General features: G+C 41.4%; 2 protein-coding genes across 4 annotated transcripts in view; one reads left to right on the top strand and one right to left on the bottom strand.

The window, feature by feature from the left end:
- The window catches only part of znrf3 (zinc and ring finger 3), a 67,565-nt gene extending 52,657 nt beyond the window's left edge, over positions 1-14,908 (top strand). For 2 of the 3 annotated variants that reach the window (XM_038702894.1, XM_038702896.1), the window contains exons 3-8: positions 4,233-4,307; positions 6,421-6,552; positions 7,776-7,886; positions 9,144-9,311; positions 11,010-11,112; positions 11,282-14,908. In XM_038702894.1, coding sequence (XP_038558822.1) covers positions 4,233-4,307; positions 6,421-6,552; positions 7,776-7,886; positions 9,144-9,311; positions 11,010-11,112; positions 11,282-13,020 — 2,328 coding nt within the window. In that variant the 3' untranslated portion in view covers positions 13,021-14,908. The remainder of the gene's footprint in view (positions 1-4,232; positions 4,308-6,420; positions 6,553-7,775; positions 7,887-9,143; positions 9,312-11,009; positions 11,113-11,281) is intronic. The other variant, XM_038702895.1, reaches the window with a different exon arrangement.
- Positions 14,909-14,996: 88 nt separating this feature from the next.
- On the bottom strand, positions 14,997-23,353 carry coq5 (coenzyme Q5, methyltransferase). The gene is made up of 7 exons (XM_038702897.1): positions 23,121-23,353; positions 22,115-22,264; positions 21,796-22,020; positions 20,349-20,455; positions 17,393-17,481; positions 15,935-16,046; positions 14,997-15,465 (listed from the first exon to the last, which is right to left on the bottom strand). Exons 1-7 carry the CDS (start codon positions 23,320-23,322, stop codon positions 15,364-15,366), a joined length of 987 nt encoding a protein of 328 aa, XP_038558825.1. The 5' UTR covers positions 23,323-23,353; the 3' UTR covers positions 14,997-15,363.
- Between the last annotated feature and the right edge of the window lie 322 nt (positions 23,354-23,675).

The following is a 23,675-nucleotide window of genomic DNA, read 5'->3' as shown; positions in this document are numbered from 1 at the left end:
AAGGGTCACAAGATAAATCTGGCTAAGAAGGAAAGAGCATAGTTCTGCTATACAAATCTGTATTCATTGTTAGGACTTTAGGACTCAAACCTCTGCTTTTTCTGTGGAATATTTGATTATTTGAATTTTTGGGGGCCTCAAAAAGTTGTGAAACCGTGTGAAAAGTTTAGTAGAGAAATACTTCTTTGGGGCCCAAACTGGACACTGCTTTTTTTTGTGAGGGGGTCACAAGCAAAAATGATTGGGAATCCATCCATCCATCCATCGTCAACCGCTTATCCTGCGTACAGGGTCGCGGGTGATTGGGAATCATAGGTTTTAAATGTTAAGTAATATGATAAGCTATAAAACAACACTTTGTTATCATATCTTTTTTTCTTAATCAGTAAAGTAGCCAGCAACAGCTGTCAGGTAAATGTAGTGGAGTAAAGTACAATATCTGCTGAAGTACCTCAATATTTTACAGTAAAGAGTACTACTACAGTAAATTTTAGTTACTTTCCAACACAGTGTTTTTCTTTGACATTGTACCCTTTTCATTTATAGTTACAGGTGTATTGTATAAAGCTGAAATCTTATAAACCGCTACTCGCCAAACTCATACTTGCTTTTCTTTCTCAGGCATTGAAATTGTTAAGAACCTTCAGACTTTCCTTTTTCAACCATCAGAGTACAAAGTCTTATGGCTGAAGAAGGAGCATTTGAACTTTATTAACAATTCCTCTGAGTTACCGCAGCCTTCGTCTTGATGTGATAACTAACGTCTTTGTGTCTTGATCTCAAATTTAATCATGAGTGAGAAGATCAAAATGTCAACTTGCATCGACGTCACCCCCGATGAGCTTAATGAACAGACGCTCTCGAAATTCCCATCCAATCTCAATGAAACTGGTATGAATGAAAGCTTACGTTTCCAGCGTGGCGCTCTTCTTTTTTAAATGTTTGCAGGACTGAATGCTGTCTCAAATTGCTTGCACAATATCTCCTTACACGGGAGCTCTGCCACTTCAAATTCTATAGCCAGTTCAAGTCTGTGAAGAAAACAGCATTTCCTCACTGAAGTGTTAAGTTTTTAGCAACATCACAAAGTCCAGAGAAGAAACAAATGTATATTAGAACAGTCGCAGAGCAAGAAGTATTTATCCTGTCTTTGGTGTCCGAGGTTGTAGTTGTTGTTTTTTTTTGTTAGTTTTTTTTTTTTATTGGGTTGGGAAGGATATGTCATGTTTTTTAAGAGCCAGTTTGCCTGTGGGTGCACTTTTGTTGTCGTCAGGCAAGTCCCTGCACTGCAGCGCAGGCCTGCCCGAGTGGAGATTCTTTAGGAGGGAGATCTCTTTCTTCTCAAAGCGTCTTACCAAGAGCTATTAATTATTAACGGGGAGAGCTAACATCAAAGGAGCAGACTTGTGCTGAATTAAATGGGGCTGGAGCCTGGCAGCGTGGAGCTGAGAGAAAACTGGGTGAGAGGGAAAAGCCGAGCGAGATTTTGCTCTGCTTGCTTTTGAACTTTCCAAGTACAAAAAAGTGAAAGAAGAAAGAAAAGAGCGATGTTAGTTTATGTAAAGGAGGCAGGACGAAAGAACCCTGAAAGAGCGTGCATTTATAGCCCGTCACTGTTTTTTATGTTTCAGTGTTTGACAAGGCTTTCATACACTGCTGAGAAAGATCAAATCAGTTTGCGGAGTTAATTAGTCTTCAATGGGCTATGAAAGCCAGATTCATAAACATCTTATATCTGTGGATTAAACCAATGGGAAAGCTAATTGAGACATAGCTCGAACACTCTTGAGGTGACTCATGACGTGTTTAAATCTTCCTGAAGCTGACACACAAAGCTGGATTCAGAGTGTGGTACATATGCCACCCCTTTGAAATTATTATTATAAGGCCTTTTGTTAGTTCTGTTTTCCTCTTGCTGTGACTTGTCCATGCAGTAGTAATCCCACTGCAGTAAAGAAGACCCGGGCAGGCCTGCATGTGTGTTGCTAGTTCTAAAAATCAAATGTATTCTATATTTAGTGTCATTATTGAGTGACAGTTATTGGAGAATGCACATACCTCCGGTTGTCTTTCTTGCTTTGAAGGAAAAAGAAGAAGACTGCTTTTAAACAATAGAAGGCTGCCGGGTATATTGACTGGAAACGTTGTAAAGTTGAACCCAAACCTACCTTAGATACACACGCTACTCTATTGGACAGCTATATTTAATCATTAACCTCTTTCTGAAGACTCATAGTACACACAGGGAGTAGGGAAAATAATGTCATAACCCTGCGGAAAAGGAAATCTAAGATAATGTCCCAATTACAGTTAGAAAAATGGATCAGATTACATTGCATGCCTCTTATCATTCATCAGCTATACAAGAGTTTAGAACATCAGCACTCTGATTTGAGGTTTAACGCAGCAGGAAACAACTAACAGAGCTGCAACATGTCAGAAGCATCTGTGCCCTAACTGCAGGTGATACAGTAAACAGTGTGTTTAAAAAAAAGAGGAATAATGGTTACAGGAAGTGCTGAAACGATTAGTCGGTTGACAGAAAAATAATTGGTAACACTTGTGAGGATGTCGTTTAAATATCAAAACATTTTATTGTTATACGGTTATGAACGCTTTGGTGTCAGCCTCACTTTGAGCTTACAGGACTGCTGGTGGCCATTTTTCACCATTTTCTGACATTTTGTAGGCCCAAACATTAACCAGGTGAGGACAGGTTAATGAATAATTAAGATAATCGTTAGTTGTAATTGAGGGCAGCAACTAAGTAACAAGGTTATGACGAGGAAGGAAAGTAGAAGCTTTCATGGAGAATGAGGAGTCACTGAATGGCTCAGTAAGTATGAAAACAGTGTCTATATGCTGTGGCCTTCACAGCCGCCAGACCCATTTGAACACCTGTGGGAACATTTCTGAGATGACAAATTTCGGACTGACATGCTGGACAGCCCTCGCTGCCACTATCATCAAAATACCAATAACATTTGGGCGAATGCTGTTCATCCCTCCAGTAGAGTTCCTCAGACTTCTGTTCTGGTGGCTGGTGGCAGTATATAGTACATCATATGTTGACGTGTTTGTAGTGGTGATTTGGTCAGTTGAAACTCAATTTCTCGTTCCTCTTCGGGCAAAAGATGCAGAAACGTGTTTAGTATCCCATTGTGGAGAGTTGTCGTCTCCAAAATCAACATGATGTGTTGTGAAAAGAGCAATTGCGCCTCCTCTGCACATACCACTTCACTTCTCCTCTCTGTTTGTGTCCTCTGTAAGTGCCTGCTGACTGGAGCGGTGACACTGTCCAGCAACTCGGCAGCAGAGTCACAGCACTGTACATTGTCACTTTGATCTTCACCCCCCCCCCCCTCCCTCCAGTTATGAAGAGCGCTGGCAAGAACCCAAGGGCATTTGATAATACTAGGATATGATCCCAGCTGCGCTATTTTAGATCATGTAGTGCTGACATCAAAACGTTGTCTAAATAGGGCACCGTGAATCAAGCGGGGTGAGAACGGGTTGTAAGGGAAAAACAGGAGTTAAGATAAAGGAATTTTTTTTTTTTTTTTTTTTTTTTTTTTTTCAGACGAGGGGAAACCAATTTGGATTCTGCAAAAAGATACTTGGGGTTCTGCGGATCCAAGCATTTCCTTTATCTTTTGCCTTTAGCAGAAGTCTTCAAAAGACCCCTGTGCTGTGACTTTCCCTTCTCTCAGATGAAAGGCGCTCGCATTTTTAGCAGTTGGAAATCCTTGATAACTTTATTCAACTTTTCCTGAGCGTGCACAGCAGAATTCAATTCAAATTCAGCTCCATGCCATGCAGAGTTGCATCAGATGGAGCTATGCATGGATTAGTTCTTGACACGGGGATGAAACTGTCTTAGTTTCTGTCATACTTGTAGCGTAGTGTTGTGCAGATTCACTTAGTGACATCATGAAGACCAGCGAAATGGAGACACAGAACCCATGTGCGTCCTAGCAAATGTTATCAATGGCTTGTTTACCTCTGGCCTGCAGGTATCTGTCTCTTTTCTTTCTCATTTGCTCATTCCAGATGATCTGCACAGGGTTTCACTCAGGCAGAGAACTCCCTCTAGTGGCGTGAATCTGAATGTGGAAACTTGAATCTTACAGAAGCTGTCAGTGCAGCTGTTAAAGTGACCATACCATACCCTGACTTTTTCTTTGCACTGTTGTTAAATACATCTAATGATTAATTTTTTTCTGTGTTTGCAGGCGAAGAGAGCAGTGCAGCGTGGAGCCACAGCCGTCATCTTTGATGTGTCAGAGAATCCGGATGCCATCGACCAGGTTTGTACACACCTAAAATTACCCAGGCATTTGCACACTCACGTTTCAACAACACTGAACCGCTCTAATCTGTCTCGGTCTGTCTGTGAAAGACGCTCCACTTTTCACTTCTGAAGAAAGCTTAGCAGCATGCCCGGCCCTCCTGACTGGCTGTGTTTGTGTGCTGTTTGTACAAACAATGATCGGTCTATCTTTAGTCCTGTTGAAAAGCATGTGGATCAGCTTTGCTCATTCAACCATTCTGGGCCTTTTGAGCTCTCCAACTTGTGTTTGGAGGAGTGCACCGCTCGCTGAGAGGACTGAAAATGGATATCCAAGTTCAGCTTTCACTAGACCATGACCAAACTCTGTTGAGCTCATAATTGCACAGGTAGCGCGCATTACCTCATCCCCTGAGACTATAGATCTGTCTTTGAGTGCACATTTGTGGGAGCACACATTAGGCTACAGTAAGAACAAAGTGTATTGCTTGTCTCCCACACCCAGACACTCACATTCCTCCTTCCTCCACTCTTGCTCCTGTGTCTGTGCTGTTGAGAGGTATAATACACGAGTTGCTCCTCTGAGCGCCTTTGTCGCAAGAATTCTCCTGTGGTATTCATCCTCGCCATGCCAGGCCTGGACTTGCAGGTTTTTTTTCTTCCTCCCTCCTCTGCCGCTGGGCCGTAAAGCGCGTAGCTGAGAGATAAAAGGGATTGCGCAGAGACCACATGAAAGGCAGCGCTGTGCGGCTGTGTTAAATTCCCCCGAGAGGCTTTTCCAGTCAAAGCGGCCCGATCAGCAGAGACAGGACCCACAAGGCCGAGGGGCAGGGAGGAGGAGCTTAGGGAGAATTAAGGTCCCAGGGCCAAAATTAGGAGAGAAGCTTCATGAAGTTAATGTACTTGACTTCCTTTTTATCTCAATTTATACTGTATGTGAGGCCAAGTCCTGCTTGTAGCTGAAACACTTTTTTGTTTTGGGGAAAGTAAATCATGATTAACTTTCTTTCAACAGTAATACCCAAGTTTTTTTTTTACCTCTTTAAAGTTTATTATCTGACTTATAGGTTTACTTAATGGTGCATTATTTGTCAGAGGCCAAAGTAAAGTCACTTCCCAAAGCGGGAGCAACACACCAGATTCAAGCAGGGATGAAAAGTTTCAAAGTCTATACTTTTAAACCAGAACATACAGTATTTCACTGGGGAACATGACGACGGCAGAAGAAATAGAAACGCGAATATCCTCGGTATTTCCCGTGGGCTTTTTCAAATTACAGATTCCAACCAGCAGACCAGAGGGAGAACAGAGAGGAGGAGTAAAGGAGTAGTATGTCAACTGACTCAAAAGCCAGAACATACTATTCATTGACTATTTCCCCCCTGCTCCCTCAGGGAAACTGCAACCATAGTTTCCATGTCTTGAGCCTATAGGTCCTTTCCCCTAGTTGGTAGAAAGAGCTCAGGCCTTTTACATTCAGACAGCTGACATGAATTAGTCCTCCAAATCTTTTTCTTAATGTCCCCTAAAATATTTAGATTTTCATATTGTTACATTTGCAGCAACAACTTGCACTCTGAGTCCTGTGTATAATTACTACTGCATGGCTGACACCATTGAGTATTTTCTCCAGAATTTAAAAAAATAGGATGGAAAAAACATCTGAAACAACATTAAGGCAATCATGGCACACTACAGTGAGGAGAGGTTTTTATGTTTTAGCTCAGAGAAAAACCTGTGCCATATATTTGTAGATAACATGGCAGCTTCTGAATGTTGAAGGGGTACTCCGGTGTTTCAATATAGCCCTTCCATAAAGTTCGGGTACACACAAGAGACAAATAAAAAATAAAAAAACCAAGATCAAAATTGGAGCAGCACAGGTGGCGATATTCTGACTTTTAATCTCTAGTAAGTGATGCTTGGAAAAACACTTTTCCATTTCCCATAATGCCACAGAAGACATTACAGCCGTTTACACAGGCTGACTCATGACGATTAATTGAACCTCATGCGTAAAATCAGTAGAGAAACCCTTTAACAAAAGGCTATTATGGACCAGATAAGTAAGTTCATTATTGTTATGTATTAGTTTATCTGTGTTTGATGTATTTTCTCTCACCTCTCCGCAGCTCAACCAGGTTGCAGAGGATCCTCTGAAACGGCCGGTGGTTTACGTGAAGGGCAATGACGCTGTGAAGTTGATGAACATCGTCAACAAGCAGAAAGTTGCTCGCGCTCGAATTCAACACCGACCACCGAGGGTAAGAGCACATGCCAAAACCCCAAACCACTTAATGTAGATGACGTGCATGTGTGTGTGAGACTAATATAAGGCACATGTGAGGAACATGAAGAAGAGGTGAGCATGTTTGCGAGGCCCACGCACCAAACAGCATTGAGAAGTTTTTACACGTGAGGGCCAACATAAATTCCAGCTGTGAAATCGGACCCTTTCCCTTTCTTCTCTGCTCTCCGCTGCCCCGAGGCAGAGGACTTTTTCGCAGCACTGTGAGAGATTAATATCAGTATTCAAAGAGCTGTTTGTTTGCTTGGAATATTTGATAAGAGACCAGCACACTTTGAGGTCAGAGAACTTGACATAATGAAAGCCCGAGAGAAAGGACTGTCTGATAAGAGACATTTTTCTGCTGAAGAATAAAACAATGTGGCCCTTCTCAGTGAATTTTAAACAGTTTTTTCGGTGGTGAATTTATCAGAAAGTGTCAACCTCTTAAGTTAGTCGACTTCTACCTCCATAAAAAGTGTAGATCAGCTCTTTTTCTTGTCGTGAACTCAGTAGCTTTGCAAGTATTTCAATTGTCATCATCAGTTAATCTGCTGAATATTTTCTTGATTAATCGTTTAGTTTGTGTAATGTCAAAAAATGCTTATCAAGTTCTTCCATAACCCAAAGTGATGTTTGTATTTTCCATCCAACGGTCCAAAACCCAAACATAAATACATTTACAATGATACAAAACAAAGAAAAAAAGTAAATCCTCACATTTAAGAAACTGGAACTGCTTAATGTTTAGCATGTTTGAATGAAAAATGAATCTAATCTAATACTTGGTTAACCGACTGAACGGTTCCGCTGTACTCTGCAGAAATGGTCTCTTTTATGTAAGAGATGTAGCACTTACCTGAGTAAATTACTGACACACTGTCATGAATTGGCACAATAATGGAATTATTCTGAGGCTGAAATGAATTGACTTGCATGACTAAACAACCATGTATTTATTCAGGAAAGCACCGTCGAATTATGTGTGAAGGACTCATTTTTCTTTCCATAATGAAGAGTCGAATGAGTCACATCATTGCTCTGGTGTGCTGAGCAACTAGTTATAATCAAATATCCTCAACTGTCTGTGAATGGAGAGTTTTCAGGCCAAATAACCCTTTTAGTGTAACCCCTCTTTAACCAGCTGCATGTGAAGATTATTTGACAAATTTGTGTTTCTGTTGACCTCCTTTTCCACAGCAGCCCACAGAATATTTTGACATGGGCATCTTCCTGGCTTTCTTCGTGGTTGTGTCGCTGGTTTGCCTCATTCTGCTCATCAAGATCAAACTCAAGCAAAGGAGAAGCCAGGTTAGTGTCTGAATACACACAGATCACCACTAGAGCAGAAGTGTGAATAGAAACAACTCGAGAAACTTTTTTCATTATCTCAGTTTGAGTCACATAGGACCGAAGCCTGTGCCGTGCCTTGTTTTTACCAATCAACACGACATCACGTGGAGTTGCAGGCGTTGAGTCAGGCGACGGTAGCTCTGCTGCTGATCCACTTGTGTGTTGACAAAAAGCAGTTTCAGTGGAGGCTTACGTCAGGAAAAGCATTTAATTAACGCTGATGAGAGTATGGCTTCTGGAGCCAAACGCACATAAATGTCATAACAGATGAGAAAACCTGTAGCGGCAACCGTTTGAACAGTGTGTGTGTGTGTGTGTGTGTGTGTGTGTGTGTGTGTGTGTCACAGCAGCGGATGACTTGGTCGTGACTTCCTTTGGTGGTTAATTAACAGCTCACACCAGGGGCAACTTTGGCACATTTTAACAACCTTTCCTTCCCAAAATGTGAAAAATTAATGAACTGCTGGTGGAGTAAATATCGTTTACCCTATTTTTTTTATCCAATTTGGGTTTGCCCTCAAAAGACTACAGATAACTACTAAAAGAACTAAAAACACTGTGAAAACCCTATGATGGCAGTGACTTTTATAGCAAAGTTCATTGCTCTCTTGCAGACCAGGATGTCCACATGTCCTTAAAACTGCAGGCTGATCTAATTATGAGGCAGCATAAAGGAAGAATCACTCTCTGGAGACCCTAGTTTAACTCATACAACAACTTTGTACATGAGTGACGCACTAGCAATTCAGGCAGTGATTGCTATAAACCACTATGTTTGCTACACATGTGACTCATTAAGTTTAATCCGAATAGTAGAGTAGTTCTGTATGTGTCAACTTATCAGTCACCTTTTTAAATAACAATTTAAAGGCAACATGAAGCAAATTAGAGATAGAAAGAGACCAGAGTCAGAGCTAGAGAGAGTTGCTAATGCATCAGTCAAAATTGCAAAAATATGTACTGTGTCAAGGGGGAAAGTCTTAAATTATGACATCAACCCTCTCACACTTAGACCAGCAAAGAGGAACCCAGTTCCAAAGTAAACTCTGAGCCTTTAACAGGATGTTTGCTTAAAAACATCATTGCTAAGTTAGCTTTTTCATTTTAATGTGTTATTTTGGCTCCCATTCTACAGAGCTTTAAAAGTTAAATGTTGCTCATCAAACGTGCAGATGTTCCCGCTGAACCTGTCCCCCTCCTTCCTCTCCACTACAGAGCTCCATGAATAGAATGGCCATCCAAGCCTTGGAAAAGATGGAGACAAGAAAGTTCAAGGCCAAAGGAAAGGGCCAGCGCGAGAGCAGCTGTGGAACCTCCGATTCACTGAGCAGCAGCTCCACCTCGGACTGTGCCATCTGTCTGGAGAAGTACATTGATGGGGAGGTAAGAAAAGACGCTTGCTCTTTTTAATTTGAATTTTTAAAATTGCACTGTGCCTTTTTAAAATCTATATATTTTTAATCACTATTTGTGAAAACATTATAAAAAAAGAGAGTCTTGATACGAATGCACTATCGGGGGAGCGTTCTGAGTAACAAGCACCTGACACAAAAAGGTTCAACTCAGAAGTAACAAACCTCATCTGCTGTTGGTGAACGCTGACTTGTAGTAATACATGTACAAAAGTGGACAATGTGGCAGCCAAACCTTTTAACTCTGGCAGTGTTAGTGTGATTACCCACTGAGCTTGTTTTCTTTCCATTACATATTCTGCAGACATGAAACATAATGCAATTTTGTGGACAATAGAATGGAAGTTCCCCTGATGTGCTCGCGGACTGCAGTCCTGCGATCTTCGGTGCCTTTATTTCCGGCGCACTTTTAGATGTTTAGTTCACTCTTTCAGAGCACCTGGAGAGATAACGGTACCCAGACTGCAGTGGGTTGTGATTATGCTTCCTGTTTTCCCAGTGTGGCCTTCTTTAATCCTTAAAAAAGGAGTCATTGTCAAAATATGTATCCTAATCTTGGACTTTGAAGATTTACTGTAACACCATGGCTCATCCTCAGCATGGATGCTGGAGGGACAAACCCTAGGGCCAGGGTGACATGGTTGGTGTATGTGGTGTTTTTTTGTGGTTATGTGTCTCTTTGGTAAAGAGAAGAAAACACAATAAAGCATGGCGCCAGGATTGCACAGAGGAAGTGGTGATATAAAAGGCTGAATGGCATCAAAGACGTTTTTTGAGCAGTGAACCGAGCAACAAAAGCTAGAGTGGAAATGAGCCCAAAGATGAGTCACATTAAGCCACAGACTAAAGTATTTATGGCAGCCAAAGACCTCTCACTTGAAGAAAAAAAAATTACAATCCATATTCACAGTGCTCCTGCTTTTGTGTCTTGGAATTCTCTCCATCTGAATACAAAGTGCTGCATTTTTCTCATATCAATCCTCAAGTGTAAGCCTCTTGTTTGCTTTGTCCCAGAAAGTGGTGACAGTAAGCATCTAAATTATATGTGTACTGTGGCGTGGCATCTAGTTAACAGTTTTGTTTTGTGGTGTGATATAAAGTTGGCTCCTCAGTTAAAAAGTTGATTAGACTGCAACTATCACCGCAATTGACAGTTCTGTATAGATTTGCTGCCACCTTCTGGACATTCAGCCGCTCTCAACCACACATTTACTCACCCTCTGAGGAATAAAACCCTGTTGTGTACATAATTGATATGGCAACTTTGTAAGTAGTCTTTTGTTGACCTAAAAATTAGACCCATTTTAGTGGACCCATTCCACTAATTCACCTACATAACATGCAGCTACCTCTGTAAATGTGATTTACAGTAAGTAGTTTGTGCCTGAAATGCTAGTGCAAGCCCTGAAACATAGCTTAACCGTTGCACAAAAATAATGCAGGATTACTGTTCTTTATTACCTTTTACATTAAATCCATAAAAGTCGTTTAACGTCCTACCAGGCAGGACCAAATATCCTAAAATTAATAAATAAGTAAGGTAAGCGCAGGTTTTCTTTTGAGTGCTTTCCCTACTTGTTTGAGAATTAGATGTTTGTTTTTGTCCACCTGCTGTAAGGTATACTTAATTTCAATTAAGTTAGAACACCTGTTGTGTTTTTCCCTACAGGAGCTGCGGGTTATCCCCTGTGCTCACAGATTTCATAAGAAATGCGTCGACCCATGGCTGCTCCAGCATCACACCTGTCCCCACTGTCGACACAACATCATTGGTGAGTTGATGCACCCCATCTAGACTATTTAGCTTTCTTATTTACATAAAATACTCAGAACCGAAACACTTCTTTCATTGGAGGAAAAAAATGATCTGTGGTTATAAAAGAGATTGAAAGTTACTTTTCAGTTGTTAGATTCTAAACGTTGCATTATGTATTTGCACAGAGCAAAAGAAGGGAAATCCAGGACCAGCATGTATGGACCCTGGCAACCCAGTCCACGGCCGGCAGCGGGTGGTGCTGCCGGTCCATTATCCGGGTAGGGTGCACCGTGCTGGCCAGGTGACAGCCTACCCAACCAGAACCAGCATGGACCCCCACGGTAACCCAATCACCGTGCTCACTGTGGACCAGCACTCCGATCCTCAAGGTCTCTACCCACCCCAATCAACATCTGCCTTTCTCCGGAGCTACCACCCCACCCTTCATCTGGACCACTCACTCAACCCCCACCACTGTGGACTAGAGCACAGAGGACCCCCCGCCTACCCAGCACAGCCACATCATGCTGCTTTTAAACGACCAAAGTTCCATGGTCGCAACTTTTCGAGAGCGGCCTGCTTCTCGCAGTACGAAACTATGTACCAGCACTACTATTTTCAGGGGTTGACTTTTCCTCAACAGCCCGAGGGGGGCCAAGGGGCCGCTATGGCAGGGCAGCTTGGTGGAGGGGCCCACAAAGGCCACCACAGCAGGGCCTTTCAGCAGGGGCTGTTATACCCCACAGTCGTACACATGGCACCTGCCTCTTCTTCAAGGATAGGTGATACAGGCAGCACTTCTGGCCTTAGCTGTTATCATGGCCACCGCTCAGTGTGCAGTGGTTACCTTGCTGACTGCCCTGGTAGTGACAGCAGCAGCAGCAGCTCAGGCCAGTGCCACTGTTCCTCCAGTGACTCCATGTTGGACTGTACTGAGGTCAGCAACCAAGGGGTGTACGGTAGCTGCTCTACTTTCCGCAGCTCGCTGAGCAGCGACTATGATCCGTACGTCTACCGCAGCAAGAGTCCATGTAGGGGCTCCACAGGTGAAGCAGGGGCTGCGGCTTGCACCACAGTTCCTGCCGAGGACTCATCATCCACTGCTCCCCTGGGACATGACTGCCTCCAGCTCCCTCCTGGAGCTTCGGGGTATAACTCGGGTGACCACCTCTCCAACTGTAGTTTGGAGCCCAACTACAGCAGTCGCTCATCACTGGAACCCAGGGAGAACAGCAACACTAGCACTACCTCAGCCGGGGCTCCAGAGGCTACCGGAGCAGACAGGGGAAAAGGGGAGCAGGAGGAGTCGGGGGAGCTTGGGGCTGCAGCCTGTAGTTGCTGCTTTGAGGTGCTTCCTCCAAATGTGGAGTGCAAAGGGCAAGACTCGGACCAAGCTGGGCCTCTGGCTACAGGACACTTTCACAGGGGAGTGGACTTTCAGAACTCCAAGAACTACTTTGCTCCTGAGCACATGTGCCCTTCCTCAGAGCAGGTGAGCTACGAAGGGCTGCCCTGCTGCTTCTACAAAGAGATGAAGGTCCACAGGGCCACAGCAGGGCGTTACACCGAGGACTACGCTGTCAATGTGCAGTATGCCCATGCAGACTCCGATGCCTGCTCTGGACAGGGCTGCTGCGAACTCAACCAGAGAATACCCATAATTCCTGAGGACACAGATTATGAATTGGGAACAGGGGCAGAGACCCAGAGCAGTTTATTGCCCATCAGTGTCACAGTGGAGGCAGAGGTGCGGACAGGGGAGCGACATGAGCACAGGGAGGGGTACTTCACCTCGGGACAGTTTAGAGGTCAGCCATACCCTCAGGAGGAGGAGACTAGGGCTTTGTTCCAACCTCAGCTCTCTGCAGGTCGCACTGCACTGGGAAGCAGTACTTCAACAAATGAGGGAGGTCTGGGTGTATGAACTTGAGCCCAGAGAGAAGGAACTCAAAAGTATGTATTTGGTACCGTATCAGTCAGTAAGTCAATCATTGAAACCCTCAGCTGCCTTGTTCTAACCTTGCTCTCTGAGCGCTGAATGTTATCATCTTCGATTGTGTGGATTTCTACTGAAATGGCCCGTCATTTCTAGATATACAGTGTATCAAGTTCATTCCTGTGGCCACAAACTTCTCAGCACCAAACTGTGTTACCACAGCACTGAGACAAAGTGATACTACAAATGAGGAGGAAGGTTGTTAAGTGAAACTAGAAGTAGCTTGGTATTGGCATCTATTTGCTGCCATCTAGGGTTAGGCCCCTTCAGCACCAGGTAATCCGGGTCCATGTCTTGTGAGATTTTTTTTTCCAGATTTTGTCAAGAACAGGACATCTAGACTCCGTTTTTTTGTGCAAGATCTAAAAATCATTTTTCTTTACAAAAAAAAAAAAAGTACACTCTTAATTCAAACATCTGCATTTACATGTGCATACATGAACACTGACTGCCTATAAAACTTCAACCACCAACTCAAATAGGTTGTACGGACATAGCTATACCAAAACAGAAAGACATGATTGTTTTGTGTTTTTTTCTTTCAAACTTTTTTTTTCAAGAGCAGGGAAATGGGTCTAAGTGTCTGTGACCCACACATTTCTCTGAGGAGAAGAAGCTATATAATACAGAAAATGCATAAAAATGTGAATGCAAGGCTGACACTGGTCTCTATTCAATTAAATACAGAATTTGTTTTATGCATTGCATTTCTGTCCAGTAGTGGCCTACCTGTATGAGATGTGCCGGAGCAACATGAAAGCCTTATGCTGGTAAGCTATTTGTAGCAATATCTAAAGACACTGCACCACTTTTAGTCAAACTCCAGACTAGAGTGACAGTGTCTCGGGGGTCAGTAGATTTCTTCAAAAGTAGAGTGTAGCACTCTACCTCTTGTTTGGAAGCCCTTAAAGTGTATTTTTGCTGTCACTTACCCAATTTCCTCAATGAGGCGCACGCTCTAATAAATATCTATAAAAAGTTTTAGCATCTATCAAAAGGCCAAAGGAAAGTAGCTGGAAAAAACTCATATTTCACAAGGGTTCCTTATTGTACTGTGACTATTATTATTATTTTTTTTTATAAATGATGCAGTTATACATACCACAGTATCCGTTCGAATCATATCGTGCCATGCATAATTCATACCTGCGATATCGATGCTTGTCATTCATACCTTTCTGTTTGTCCTGCAGACTGTTTTTATACTGTTTCTATGAAATATACACATTCTCTACACAGAGGAAAACTTTCTGAAATAACCCTATTTATAAGTTAACCCAGTGCTGTAATCAAGTGAGAATCTAATCTTGCCTTTTGCATAGAGATATGTACCTACTGCAAATATAACATTTTGGGGTACTTGAGTCACTATTTAATTTTTGTTCTTGTTTCTAGCACTTAAGAAGATTAAAATGTGTACAAAATTAATATTTTTTAATTTTTTAAGAATATAATTATTTTCTGTCATTACCATTACAAATGTTTTTAAAAAAGGCTAGAAATCAATCTGTGTATATTTCTGTACCTGTATAGCAAACACATTTCACAAATGGAAATATGTTCTCTGAATATTTATTTACTAATATATTTATCTTTAAGCCATGTCTTATGTTCAGAGTGTATGAACGTTTGAGTTATTTGGTTGCTTTTTATTTGAGAAAAATCACTAACATGAGACTTTGTATATACATGGTAATTGCACACAAGACGATTAAATCTTCTCTGACCAAAAAACTGATTTTAAAACTTTAGTATCATACAGTTTTGTAATTAAAGTGTACAAAGATCTGTAAAATATACAGTTTTATTCAAGTAACTAGTGGTGTGGTGTCCTCCTTTCCATTATTTGCATATTGACATTTTTACTTTATAAAAGTTAGTAGTTGAAGTAACTGTTGCAAAAGTTGATCTGAGTACAATTACAAGTTTTATTCTTTGCCAAAATGTAGCTGTTACAAAAAATATTCAAATGTTTTATCTCACTTGCCAGTTGTCAAAACATTGATTCCACAGAGACATTTTGGCTTTTAGTGGGGCATTCTTTACACCAATAGTGGTATTAAGTACAGGTTCTATTTTTTTACACTTCAATGGTTGCTGAACAGGGGGGGGGGGGGGGGGGTCAATAAATGTCAACTGACGTCCGATTTTCTTTCATTGTGTAGTGACAACTGCAGAAAACAGCTCTGGGGCTTCATGCCTGAGAACTCTGCAGTTTGTCCCTTTCTTTTTGCTTATTTGCTTTTGTACAGGAGGTGTTGGGAGTGCATCTCACAGCTTGAAACCAGAGTGAAGAGCCACAACTCCGCCAGTGAGGTTGTAGTACCGAACACAGTAGAAACCTGCGTCCTCAATCATTCCTTTAAATTCCTCCTGCAGAAGAAAAAGAGGAAAGGATATGACTTACCAACACTGAATCCACAAAGTGACAATCCTGCACATAGTCAGATTGGACTTAGTTTAGGAACATACAGCGGCAAATAGTGGTGAAACAATTTGATAATTAAAAAAATACAAAAAAACATTGCTTTTTCATTTAAGTTCCAGTTTCTAATTGATTTGCCCTTTTCCTCTGTATAAAATATATATTTAATATCTGATGGTCAGACAAAAACACCTTGGACATTTCTGACTATTAATTATTGATTAAAAACAAGTTGAGAGATTAAATTAGTCATTAGTTGCAGTCACAGTAGGAAAACAGGAAAAATATGACAGAAGTGACATGGTGAATAATTTAAAAATCTGTCAAATCAAACTAGCAATACTTTTTTTTTTTTTTTTAAACATTCCTAACTTGGAGTGAATCATGGGGAGACTAAATAAAATAAAAATATCGTACCTGGCCCGGGAACTTGCGGATGCTTTCTACCAGATACTGGTACGACTTCCAGTCTCCAGCGATCACCTCTCCCAAAACAGGAATCATCTGGAAACTGTATGCGTCATAAAGCCTGAAAAAGGAAACAGGATACAATTTAGCAGGAGCCAAAAGCTACTTTCTCAGAACTGGATGCCTGCTGCCAATCCCTAATTTCTTTCATACATACATAGACACTTAAGTCTATGTTTCTTTCTAATGTATTCTTACACAAGAACGGTTTGTTTGATTAGAGTAAAACAGCACTTCAATGTGTTTACATACATAAACACATCTGCAGTTTAAAGAGGTAGAAATTAGCGAGTGGCCCATTTAAAACGATTACTACTAACATAACATTTTAAAATCTATAAATCCTTAGTGCGCTGCTTTTGAGGCATATGTGGAATCAGTCAGCTAAAAGACTGGCAGCCTCATCAAGCCTCTACAGCAGGGGTAGTTAACCATGCGCCATGGAGCGACAACAGGCTGCAGGTTTTAATTCAAACCTGAATCAACAGGGGATTTCGCTAACAAATTCTTCGTCATCACTTCAAGGAGTGCCACTTCATTACACAACACACCCTCTAACTTCCCAGATTAATGTACTCATTTTAACCCAAACCGTGTAAATGTACTGTACTTATATAGCAGCTTTCTAGTCTTCCAACCACTCAAAGCACTTTTCACTGTATATCATGTTCACCCGTTGGTAAACTGATGGCACAGCCATAGGAAGTATTCTGGGGTTCAGTATCTTGCCCCTACAGACTGCAGGAGCCAGGGCCTGAACCACCGACCTTCTGATTAGTAGACTACTCGGTCTACCTCCTGAACCAATACTGCCACGATCTTTTACCTAAACCTGGCCAAACTGCAACCATTTAAATAATATTACAAAGAGTACAAAGAGACCTGCTCCATATGAAAAGTGTAATGAGATGACTTCTGTTAGGAATAAGATCTATATAAATAAAATTGAACTGAAGTTCCGAGGGCATATCATGCAGTAGACGTGTCCTGTAGTACAGTGCATCCACAGATAGACATGTGCTCTATAGTACTCTACAGTCAGGTCTGTACAAAACCAGAAGAGGGCAGTGTTCAGTTCATCCATTCATTATAGGAAATGTCTCAATTTAGCAGGATCTCCTTTCAAGACAATAACTGTTTTTTTGATTTGGCGAGATGGAAAAACTCAAGTTTGTTCTGTTATGTATTAATGTACCCACAGAGTTTCTACAACAGCTTGGATGAACACTTTGCACAGCTTGTCCATGAGCACAAAGCAACATCTAGGAGCACAAACAAACTGCAGCTATTCAAATGTGTTGTTGGATTTGTGATGGCAGTAATAAGTCTACAGAAACCGTCTGACATTCACAAGGTAGAGTCATGTTCACACCAAGTCATCCTCCGTGAGTGAACCCTCCTCCTCACCTTGCCAGCATGGGATTTGTCACTTTGCTGAACTCTAAGCACATGAACCTGCCACCAGGCTTCAGGACCCGCAGAGCCTCCTGAAGTGCCTAAGAAAGACAAATATTTGTTGGTTACAGCTTGTTAAATCACAAATTTTTGATACTTTATAGTAGAGCTGGGCAAGAAAACAATAATTATCGCAATATAACTCCTCAATATCAATATAACAAATGTTCAATAAAAGGTCTGAATTAATTCATCTGAATCACAAATTCATTAGCACTTAATTTTTCTATTATAATTATTTTGCTAAAAAAAAATACTTAATTTAACTTGTGCATATTTGTTGAAAAAAGATTTTATCATATCGGTCTTGAATGTTTCACCTCATATTTGTGAAATGATCAATTGTTTGTCATGTTCTGACCATAAAGAATACTTTAAACCACAATTAACCACCTGGTTTCTTCAACTTTCAATCAGGACCAAAAATCTGTCTTTGAACTTGAAAGAAATAATGATTTGACATTTATCGTGATAATTATCGATATCAAATGATGTGAAATTGTTTATCGTGATAACATTTTTGGCCATATCTCCCAGCCCTACTTTTACACTGGGAAATGAATCAGTCAGTTAAAAAAATGAATCAACAGTTTAATCAGAAATGAAAATAATCGTCAGTTGCAGAAACTTGCACCCCCCGTCCCTTTCCCAAGCGAGCACTATAGCTACGGTGCCTGAGACAGGACAAAGATGTCATCTATAAGAAAAGAGATTCATGGAATTAGGTTTGTTTAGATAGATGTGTTAAGAAATTATATAAATCCAAATGTTTTTTTTGAATATTATTGTTACTTTTTCATTAATAAACCATAGCCACATGAAGAAATGAAGTGAATGCTACATGATGTCTCGTACTCCTGTAATACATTATTTTACATCTTGGGGAGGGTTGGCTCATCTGGACTAACATACCATAGTAAATGAAGAAATTCTCAAACACTATCACATCTAGTGCATCAAGTATGACCACTGACAGATAACAGGACAATGTAAGCCTCACTGTTTCTGCACCGCAATAAACCACATAATACATGAAGTTTATGAAGGAATTGGCTGGTGAGAATCAAGGCTCCTCCTACTTTGCTTAATTAGATAAGCAATCTGCAAATATTACCAAAATGTCTTTTGAATTGTTTGAAATACAACAGAAACACAAAGTAGTACTGACAGCCATAATTTCAGCTTGTGGTAAAACGGTGCAACGTTTTCAATGGGCATTTAGCATGTGAAAGCACAAATTACATATTTGTGTGCACAGTGGGACGCAATATCCAATAACGTTTTTTAATGCAAATTCGTAAAGTATGTATTATTAGTCACTTGATAGCCACAGGGTCTTGTTATATATCACCATTAGCAGTAAAAATACATGTTTTCCACCAGGGCAGTAAAATGTGAAGTTTAGCTGCTGATCTGAGCTTCCCTGCTGTTACCGTTTCATTACCAATAATATTCATCAGCTGTTTGTATCATGAAGGTAACATTTCTCTCCACAACAAAGCCATAACACAGAGAATAAACCAATCCAACTAACAATAAATGTTTTTCTACCATTCAGTAAAAGTTTAGCTAGCTGATGCTTCCATGCTCTAAGCTAACGTTATGGTTTTATTGCCAATTAACGTTACTGATCAGCTGATTGTCTCGCTAACGTTACCGGAAAAGCCAAACCACAGGCTGGAGAATAAGTAGGCGTCATGAAATTAATCCACATTTCACACCACCGACAGGGGAAACATGTCACGGCTCTCTGTGATTATGGCCAGCTAATAGCTAAAGCTCTCAATCAACAGTTTTCATTTGCAAAGTGAAAAGTCTGACAAAGTTAATTAACGTTACCAGTCCGGCAGCAAACAGACAACTTCAGCTCCGCTTTGAAAACATCCGTCCCACATTAACGCTATATCCATCTGGGAAAATCCAAATGTCACTTCTCTTGTTACTTCTAATATTCTAATAAACCAGAAGACTACTCGGAGACTATTATTAGTCCCTTTTCTTCTTCTTTGTACGTATTCAATGTGATGGCGGCCGTCTACACTCAAGGTGTGTTCGTTGACGGCAACGGTAGGAACATGACGACAAAATACAGCGACCTCCACAGCAGGTGGCGCCCAAGGGGGTGAAGCCGACCAAAGCCCGCATGGAGGGATCCATGTTGGCCCAAAAATGACGTCAAAACCCTGTGACACCCCGTCGCACATGACAGATGTAACCATATTGCTCAGATTATAAACTCTCGGCAACCTAAAAAAACCTATTCGGCCATCAGTGACGCTGCGTTGGTGTTTGACAGGTGAGCCTCGTAGGTGGGCTGATTAATCAGTGACGATCCGAGTCAGACAAACACACTGAGCCATGAAACTTTTTGTTGGCGCAGCTACCAGAATTACGGTGTTTCTGCAGTTGTTCTACGTCATTAAACCACGGTTATACTGCGCGATCATGCGCAGCAGACGCTGGAGCCAACAGGAAGTGGCCCTCTAGTACTATTTTATTGGTCCAAAACTGGCTTCACTGCTCTCCATTCAAAATCAGCGGGGTGGCTTCTTCCAGTAATTTACTGTCTATGAGGGTTCCCGCGGTTATGTAGAAATGTCTCATAACGGTTCATTATGTAAGGTCTTTACACACCACTGAAAACATAATTATGGATTGCATTTCTGTCAATAGATCCTCAGAAATATTACACACTGGACCTTTAAGTGTAATTAATTTAATATGTGAATCAACATATTGCATACATATTTATTATGATTTGCTTTCTTTGCATATTGTTCTTACAAACACCTTTTGTCAAATAGATCACAAATGAATGACACACGTTAACTCTGCTCAGGTCTCACTAAGTGCAAAACAGTCTTATAGGATCACCCGTGCATTAGAGAAACGCTGTCGGGTCAGTTACCTGATCTATATGGGTGACATTTCGAATGCCGAAGGCGATGGTATAAATATCAAACTGGTCGTCATCAAAGGGCAGCTCCTCTGCATCCCCCACGACCCACGACAGACCTGATACACATCAACACACAAAGAAGCACAGACACTCAAGTCAAAATGACAAACTGTCTACTGGTATATTGGTTGATGGTAGTTTTGGTGCACATGGTAAACATGTGACAGCTGTATACCAATTGCTCTGTTACGAAATCCTGCAACAATTACTATGTACTCAGTTCAGGTCAAGCATGGCTGGCACAGAAATCTCACACACTTCCGGTCTGTGTGCTGCACTTTGTTCGATTTGATTTCATGCAGAAAATCATCTGAGAATGTCGACAACTCTACAGCTACACTCTGAGCTCAATAAACACAGCTTATTTCACTGAACATGCACGCTTCCATATTCCACCTTTGATCATATTTGGTAGAAATGCTTACGTAGATACATACAGTATAACCTGATATCATCAATGACTGGTGTCAGGTTGTCACACTTTCCCCAAGAATTTAATGTTTACATTCGTAGAGCTTGTTTTTCTGAAGAGATGACCACGTCGCCAAATGCGCCTTTCCTTATCAATGACAAATATATTTTTCCATCAATATGCCAAAGAGGTTCATTTCTCAAACAAAACAATACTTTTTTTTCATACCTTACTTTAAAGGGTTAGTTAAGGTTTTTTAAAGCGGGGCTGTATAAGATGCTCGTCCACACAGTAGATGGCGTCAGCTCGCCCCCAGTTTGAAGAACCAGACAGGAGTAACAACACAGAAGCAAAGCAATGTACAGGCGTTCAAAATCATTTTCACCGCTTAACCTTGCCATCAGAGAGTCCCTTCCAGCAGGAAATTGAATCCGTATATCCATCTAAGCTCTCTTCAAAGCCACTAGACTCCTTTGACAAAAAACAGTGATTTTACCTCACAGAACACAGAAGGAGTTTCTGGTCCAGGGCTGCCTTGATTAAGTGACTTTGGTGTTTAGTTCGTTCAGATCCAAACTACCGTGTTAAAACACCAAAGTGATCCAAGAATAACTAAACAATGCCAGCTTTTTAGTACTTTTAATAATATTTTGATCGGTTCTCACAAAGGGTTCAGGGACTGATGCACAGCCATGCAGAAAGTGATCAGAAAGCTGCATAAGATGTTTACATGCTACAGCATCTTCATTTCTTTCAGAACAACTCAACCAAAATATCTGGCTTTCTAAAAGCAAGGGTAAGGGATTATCCAGGCTCCCGTAACCATAGGATCTTCATTCGCACTGTAACACGAATGGGATATCCCAAAAACCCCAGTCTGTGTACATGTAAACATGCTCCCTAAACCTCTCAGTTGAGGGAAAACGCAGGGATCAGACGTCTGGCTCAAGGACACTTGAAGCAGTTTAACAGTCAAAAACCCACCAGCCCTGATGCCCATGTTTTCAGCTTTCTGCTTGCCCACTTTCAGCATCTCCTTGTTGATGTCACAGACCACAGCTCTGGATTCCTGGGGCCGGTCCTCGTCCTCTGTGGAGTAGTTAATGGAAATGTCCTGCCACGATGGCGTCTTCATGGACCTCGCCACCCGCCGCTTCTGCCGCTCCTGCTGAGAACGAATGTACTCCAGGAAACGGAAGGCAATGTCACCTGCGGGTGAGGGTCATCACATACAAAAGAGAAGTGTGACACCAGTGGGGGTTTCAGTTTAATGTTTTGCAGAGGTGCACACAAACAGCTTTACCTGTTCCACCCGCCACATCCAGGAGTCGCACCCCGGCCTGCGGGTGCATGGCGTGCAGCAGCATGTCCTTCCACACTCGATGAATTCCCAGACTCATGGCATCGTTCATAATGTCATACTTCTGCGCCACATTCTCAAACACCTTATACACTGAAGAAGCAAAGAGAAAGAGAGTCTGTCTCACTGGGGGCTGTTTAGGGTGCATTTTATGTTTTTACTCTTCTATATGCACGTATATACACATACTCAGATATTCTTTTGCACTCTCATCATGCACCAATATACTTTAGAGACAATCTGTGTTGTAATCCTGTGCAGCACTCCGCAACTTTTAGTAAGTGATCTATATAAAATGTATTAGTTAAATGTCATAAAATCTATAATGGTATAAGTGCAGGGAATTGTTTTATATTACTACCATTAAATTATAACAGACACCACTCTGATGAAGGAAGGTGTCTGCATGTTCGTGACAAATGCTACACATTTACTGGGCTAAATATCAACCAACACACAAGTAAACAACAGGATATAATTTATTTATTTGGAAAAAACATCAGTTTGGGAACAATGCACAGAATATGCCGCATGCATATTGTTGTCTCAAATGGTTTGTGTTGTGCCTGTGTTCTACAGAATCGATCAAAAAAAATATAGTCAAATTATATTAATTTGCTATACCCATGAAAACAGCACTGCAAGTAGCCTACAACATGATTTAAAACGTTATACTAATAACCACTTTTAAATTCGGCACATAGAAAAACAACTCATTTCTGTACGATTCCTACTTTAGTTTTAAAAATACATATTGCACATCGGACGGGATCACCTTTACAACTTTAGAGGTTTTACTGAACAGGAGCGTCACTTCATGGGCTTTCATTTCCAGCAAATCCTCACGATCCCAAAAGAGACTCGGATCCCGTCCCTCAGGGTGTGTAACGTTAACATTTGCAAAGAGGCAGCGAGCACAGGACAACAAAACGCATCTGCTGTGACTCACCTCTCTTCGCCTTCTCTGTCTCTGGCACCGTTTCGAAACCAAAATGTGTGCTCCTGTCTCCGGCTGCATCGCTGTAACAACGACAGGACGACGGTTCCCAGCAGCAGCCGGACCGAGCTGAAACTCCAGCAGCGGCAACCTTAACATGTCTATGAGAAAGACGGATCGCCCTCCGGACCAGCAGTCTCATGGATGCGGCCATGTTGGCTGATTAAACAACTGCGCGACTGTCTGTCGTCACTCACAGGCGACGGTAACAACTTCACACTTCAGAGACAGCCTGTGGGTGGTGCAGTATTGTTATTTGTAATGTAGAGGACATATTAAATCAACTTTAGGGTCATTTTGCTGTTACTGCGTTATGCTTTTCATAATGTTATGTTTTGTCCACCGCAGTTTAAATCAGTGAGGTTGGATAAAATATTATAGCTTTCGTGAAGGTGGGATTTATGGGTATTGATTATGGTTTGGAAGTGTGCATTTACTTGATAACCATGATATCGATAATAAAATCATGTAACTTTCAAAATGACAATTAGGGAGCAATTTGGTGTT

Source organism: Micropterus salmoides, unplaced genomic scaffold, assembly GCF_014851395.1.
Source record: "Micropterus salmoides isolate LMB-PRFRI ecotype aquatic unplaced genomic scaffold, ASM1485139v1 Ms_hic_scaffold_7, whole genome shotgun sequence".
NCBI classification, from domain to species: domain Eukaryota; kingdom Metazoa; phylum Chordata; class Actinopteri; order Centrarchiformes; family Centrarchidae; genus Micropterus; species Micropterus salmoides.
This window is presented reverse-complemented; position numbering and strand designations above follow the sequence as displayed.

Bases quoted from the DNA above. Each gene is read 5' to 3' on its own strand.
- coq5 (XM_038702897.1), bottom strand. From the start codon at position 23,322: ATGGCCGCATCCATGAGACTGCTGGTCCGGAGGGCGATCCGTCTTTCT. The intron at 20,456-21,795 runs GTGGGTTTTTGA...GATGTGTATCAG, and splicing joins AAACATGGGCATCAGGGCTG to GTCTGTCGTGGGTCGTGGGG. The intron at 17,482-20,348 runs GTAACTGACCCG...TGTCTTTCTTAG, and splicing joins ATGTCACCCATATAGATCAG to GCACTTCAGGAGGCTCTGCG.